At 34.7% G+C, this 6,428-nt stretch overlaps 1 protein-coding gene across 1 annotated transcript; it reads right to left on the bottom strand.

Annotated features, from left to right (window-relative positions):
• Window positions 1–3,982: 3,982 nt before the first annotated feature.
• LOC112523579 (ethylene-responsive transcription factor 15-like) lies at window positions 3,983–5,045 on the bottom strand. Its single transcript, XM_025133242.1, has one exon. It carries the CDS (start codon window positions 5,043–5,045, stop codon window positions 4,056–4,058), a length of 990 nt encoding a protein of 329 aa, XP_024989010.1. The 3' UTR covers window positions 3,983–4,055.
• Window positions 5,046–6,428: the final 1,383 nt, after the last annotated feature.

Raw genomic sequence — 6,428 nt, 5'->3', positions numbered from 1 at the left:
ATATATATATATATATATATATATATATATATATATATATAACTTCATGTGGGTTATGCAAAGATTCTTTTTGTCGGATTTTTTTAAATTCATGATGTTTTCACATACTTTAAGCAATTCTTGTGTTAGGAAGATGTATCCCCAAATATGTTGGAAGGTAATGTCCTAAAAAATCTATCTTATTAATTGCTAATTAGAGAGTGATTTGAACTTCGTTAAGTCTAGTTGGCAACTGAACCGTAAAGGAAACCATCCTGTAAAGAGCCTCACTTCGTTTTAGATAGCTTAAAGACTCTTTCTCTTAACCCTAAACCTTAAAACCATGTAGCTAATTAAGTATCCAAAATCACTAGAAATTTTTTTACTTTATTTTTATTGTTATTTTCATGTACATATTATTAAAAATTATTTTTTTTAATAAGCTATATGTACAACGAAAGTTCCATTCCGTTCATTACGGGTTTTTTAAAACTAATTTTCATTCCGTTCATTACGGGTTTTTTTAAAGGGAAAACTGCATCAAAATGGAACCAACTTTCACATGATTCTATTTTGGGGAACCAACTTTCAAAATCGTCATTTACGGGTCTCTATCAAACTTTTTGTTTATTTAAGGGTCTGGTTGATCAGTTGAACAATGTAATAGGTAATTTAAGGGTCTCTATCAAACTTTTGGTTTGATTTGCCAAATTTGATTTAAACTTTAATATTGATACGGATTGGTTAGATACAAAAATCTTGAATGTGATATTTAATATTTATTTTTTATTGCATCAATTAATTTTTTTCTATTAAATTGATTTTTTATTACATTAGTAAAAAACATTTTCATTGTGGCAATTAGGATTTCTTTTGAAAAAATCTTCAATATGATATCTGAATTAAAAAAAAGCGAGATTTAAAATGAAAAATATATTTTATTGCATTAACTTTTGAAAAAAACGAATTTTAGTTATTTTTCTATAATTTTTTTGCAAGTTGGTTCCCCAAAATAGGAATCAGGTGCAAGTTTGTTCCCCAAAATGACGATTTTTAAAGTTGATTCCCCAAAATAAGAATAAGGTGAAAGTTGGTTCCATTTTGATGCAATTTTCCCTTTTTTAAACTAATTTCATTAACATATTTCATAGTGATCAAATATCAATTAATATACTTAGGTGCCGTTCATCAAACGCTTACCCGGGTAAGCGCTTACCCGGGTAAGCGCTTACCATTTCACTTTACTTTACCGCATGAATATGGCAAGACTAATAATCTTACCCGGTAAGAGCGAATGGAAGAATCGAGTCTTACGCAATAAGTGAGGACAAAGACTCTTACCATGGTTGGCGCTTACCGGGATAAATTATTGCATACGATGCGTTTTAGTGAATAAAATCTTATCCGGTAAGTATTTATAGTGTTGAATTTTACCGGGCAGGTAAACTGCCTTTTAGTCAAGTTAATTATAACTTTGAAGTTACTAAATAAGATATTTACTTTTATGAAGTCAAGTATGCTATTTTTGAATCCAATAAAACAGTGCCAATTTTCTTGCGGCTCCTAACCATCCCTACACGTACCCGACCCCAGAAGGTAGCATAGAGTTAGTGTTATAACTCAAAATTCATGCCACTTATTTACAGCATATATATATAGAATGCTACACCTCTCTTGTGGCTGGCTACCTCTACTTAATTATGTTTACTGTCTTCTTAATTAAGGGCTATACAAGAGACTACTTAACTTTGTAATGGAACACTTAATTCTTCCTTTAATTAATTTTTACCTAAAAAAATAAGTGAACTTTATAAATGCTCTTATTATTTTCTTTATTTTGAAGTAACCGTTTTCATCGGCGTAAAATTGTTACTAAGAGGGTGTTTGGTAGTTGTTGAATGGTTTAGTGCAAAATGATTACGTGATCGGAATGATTAAGAGGCTTTCATGATATATAGTGCAAAATAAATTATAATTGTTTACAATGAATTTAGAGCGTTGAATGGTTAAGGGATGCAAAATCATTCAAAGGATTCTAGAACCATTAAGAGGTAAACTTTTCTTTTGCCAAACAAGATTCATGACCTCTTAACGGTTCAGATGCTACCTCTTCATGGAACTATTAGGAGGTAAACAAACAACCCCTATGATCTGGGTATCTACTGATTTCTTGTGTCCAACAAATAAGTTCAAGAATGGAACATGTTATTTCATTGTAAGAATATATATGTTGGTTTTCTTATTCGTGAAACACTTGCAAGATCCTAACAACATGTATATGGTGTTGTGAAAACTCCAGAAGGAAATGAGCTTCCTTTTGATCTTCTAGGATTTGAGCTTTCAGACTAGTATTCACCTGACACTACGTTGGGATCCTCTTTGGCTTCCCTGGCTCAAATGATGGCAGCCGCCAACCATCAGAATCAAGAGATTTTGAGTGGGTTTAACACCCTCCTCTGGTGTCACAAGGTGTAGCACCATGTTTGCCAATTCTTGAAACCTCTTATTGGATTTTTAAGTTCTAAAGTATTTTTATTTGGGGGCGGGTTTAGATTCGTTTGTTAGTTCTCTTTGGAAATTTTGAACTCTTGTTGCGATCATTGAGTCAAGGAAGTGCAAATGTAAGGTATAACAAATCAATAGGCAGTTGGTACAAGACGTTGTTGTTCTCTCGACGTTTGAAATGTAGTACCATTGGTCCCCTTGATTTGGTCACGTTACTTGTATCTAATGTTATTGTTTTCGGAATTCCGATTAATTCAGTAAATAAGAAGAAAAATGCTTAAATGAAATAAATAAACAAAAAAATGAAACATAGTTGTGGGATATACACCTTAACAACTAAAACTAAAATAAAGCAACTACTAATAATATAATAAATAATTATTTACAAATCTTTTTCACTTAAATTGTTATGTCGTCAGAAAATATAGCAATAAAATACAACTTTGTGAATAACTTGGTTCATTAACTTCTTTTAAATGATTACAAAAAAAGAGATCTTAATTTCTCTTAAAAAACCACTTGAATTCATAATCTATCACACTAATGCCATTAATTAGTTTTAACCACAAAGGTGGTGTCTGATTGGTTTGAGCTTGACTTCAAAGGTCAAAAGTACCAGGAGGTCTCAGATTCAAATCCAAGGAGGGATAAAAATGCCCTTATAGCCACGGAGGTTCAAATACGGTGACTCCGGACTATCTGTAAAGCAGGTGGTTGTCTTGTGATTAATCGGCTCGCATAGCGGGTTGGATACACAAGTTAATAAAAAAAATGTCTTTAGTTTAAATTCCATTTTATGGTTCATTTAATTTATTGATATTTTTGGCAAATATAATAAATTAATTACTATTTTACTGATTTTTATAATTTAATAATTGAATATTCAAAACTCCGTAAAAACCATGCATGTATTTTATTGTTTCTATTTGCGTTCTTTATTAGGAATATATCTTTTGTATCATTCAACGTAATATTTTAAATTTTACAAATAAAAGTAGAATATTAATTTATTGGATGAATTGGGGAAAATATTTTCTCCAAAAAAAAGTTTCTTCTGGATATCCAATCTGCTATACGAGCCGACTAATCCAGGGCGATCACCTGTTTTGTAAATAGTCCGGAGTCACTGTATTTGAACCTCCGTGGCCACAAGGGGATTTTTATTCCTCCTTGGATTTGAACCTGGAACCTCCCGGTATTTTTGACTTTTGGAGCCAAGCTCAAAACAATCATGCATCACCCTTATAGTTTAGCTTCTTGTATTTTTTATATGAATGATTAAATTTTTTAGAAGACTAGGAAAGCGTATATGAAAGGAGAAACTTTAATATGAGTTAATTTATTCAGTAATAATATCAGATAATTTCTGTATGCATTAAAACTTCGTACTTCTAGAAATGATGCGTAGAGTACTTTCCGACCATTCGAGCGACCAACTGTAATCCGGCCATAGAAATTTACCGGTTGGAAATCGAAAATGGTGATAAGAAATTAGGAGTAGTATTATGTCATGGGTGGAATCTTGAAAAGGTTCTTGACGTTCAAAGAAATAATTTACTAAATCGTAAACCCTAAAGGAAAAGAAAGTCATCATCTGTCAATGTATCCATCTGAAAGTCCCAGAATGGGTCATGATCAGTTCCCACATCCGATGCTCTAACTGCGGTGGTGGTTGCTGATGGTGGCTCTACCACAGGTAGCATTTGGAAATCCCACATTGAGTCATGGTCACCACCACCCACTTCATCCACTCCAGAAGTAACAGTGGCTGTTGGAGATTGCACCGTGCTTTGAAAGAAAATAGACCACAAGGTGTCATTATCCTTTCTCCCCTCCTCCATGTTACCGGTGGTGATGGTAGTAGCAGGCGCTTCCATGGAGTTTTTCAAGGAAAAATCATAAGGTGTTGATGTGTACAAGTGAAGATCATGTAGAGAGTCATGCTCACTTCCCACCTTGGTGGCGGTGGTCGTTGGGTGGTCGACCATACAGTTCTTTCTCTGTTGTCCGTTCTCCATAGAAGACGAAGAGGAGGACATTGAAGATGATGGGTGATGCAGTTCGTGAGTCATTTTTTGCATTGGAGTTAGCACAACAGACCGGTCATCGCACCCAATCAAGAGAGGGAAATTAACCTTAGCTCGTGAACCATGGAACTTGAAAGCAGCTCTATCATAAGCCAATGCAGCTTGTTCTGGTGTATCAAATGTACCAAGCCACAATCTTGCCTTTTTCTTCTCTGGATTCCTTATCTCCGCCGTGAATTTCCCCCACGGTCGCCGCCTAACTCCTCTGTACCGCCTCCACTCTACCTCTTGGATTTCCCTTTCCGGCGACGGCCTTTTCTTCTTCTTACCTCCTTCGTCTGCTTGATTTCCGTCCAAGAATCTTGAACAGAAAAGTGGTTCATGACTCTTTTCTTGAGAGTGATCATGATCATGATCATGATCATCTTGATTCAGCATCGGGAACATTTTCATGTAAGATGAATCATTGAGATGTGCCCGACTATTTTCGAGACCAGGGTATTCGAAAGACGAAAGGGTTTGAAGGGTAAACATATTTCGAGTTCGAAGTTTTGTATTTCAACAAGTATGGCTGTAGGGAGGTGATAATCTGTAAACAACAAGAAGCCTTTATAGGAATAGGTATACACTCCATTCATAGGAAAAAAGAAAAGAAAAGAGTTTCAAACATGACAATTAATTGCTAAAACCGGCAATCGTATAGGAGCATTAATGACCATCAGTCGATTTGATGATATTGTACAATACAACCCAATCTCAACCGTGCATTCAATTTGATGAATATGTGATTTCATAGAAGTTTTGATTGTTTTCATAATATAAAGTATTGATCATAATTAATGAATCATATTCATCTTTCATAAATATTCAAATCATAATAAATAAACTCTCATCATTTTCATAAATATCTCAATTTATTTGCATCGCCTTCTAATGTAATTGAAGGCTGTAGCCTGTAGGACTCGGAAATGAATACAACGATCTAACAGCCCCAATACAAGAAGTGATCATATCAAAATGCAAATAGGACCCAATCAACGAATGTAGATAAATGGCATCTAAAATGATGCTAGCTAAACAATGATCTATCAACATATAACAATCCACAACACTGAGAAATGAATCTACGGGCATAAAACAAGTGAACACAATATATATGACACGCAAACTGAGACGGATGAATTTAACGTGATGTTACAACCGAGGTGATATTGTATGTCCATAGGGAGACAGATATCAATTGTGTCACTCAACGTAACAACATAGTTACTAGCTAGTGATCAAACGATTCAAATCTAATAAGGAATAAAAATTCCCTTGTGGCCACGGAGGTTCAAATGCGGTGACTCCGCGCTATGTACAAAGCAGATGGTCGTCGTGGGATTAGTCGGCTCGCATAGCGGGTTGGATATCCAGTTTAATCAAAAAAAAGAAAAGTGAGAGGCCCCTGTCTTAATAAAGCTTTATATTCTAGAAAGGTAACATATCTTAGTTCTTCAAATGAACAAATACAAAATAAAAGACCTAACTCATTGTTTTGTTCGATTTCAACGTACATGACCCGGCAACGTGACCGGAAGTCGCGTGCTAAGGTCGCCTGATTCCAACTTAGCCTTCCAGCAATCTCCAAACACGATCTAGCTAGGTGGCGTACAGGTTTGGCTTGGTCGCCAAAATTGTATCGTAGCCTCAATGGGTGGTTGTTCTTCACGGTCCATGAGATTATGTAGGGTGCATGAAAGTTTTTGCATTATTAATTCAATGATAGTTCGTAAGTGATTGTCGTGGCCCTTCCATTTGCTTTACATCATTGTGGGTTGGCTCATAAAATAAACTATTATGTAATATGATTGTAAAAATATATTTATACGATTCATAAATATTTATAATTTACAACCACAAGAATGGTGCCTGATT

This window comes from Cynara cardunculus, assembly GCF_001531365.2.
Source record: "Cynara cardunculus var. scolymus isolate 2C chromosome LG 12, CcrdV1, whole genome shotgun sequence".
In the NCBI taxonomy this organism is placed as follows: Eukaryota; Viridiplantae; Streptophyta; class Magnoliopsida; order Asterales; family Asteraceae; genus Cynara; species Cynara cardunculus.
The sequence above is the reverse complement of the archived record's forward strand: the minus strand, read 5'-3'. Positions and strand labels throughout refer to the sequence as shown.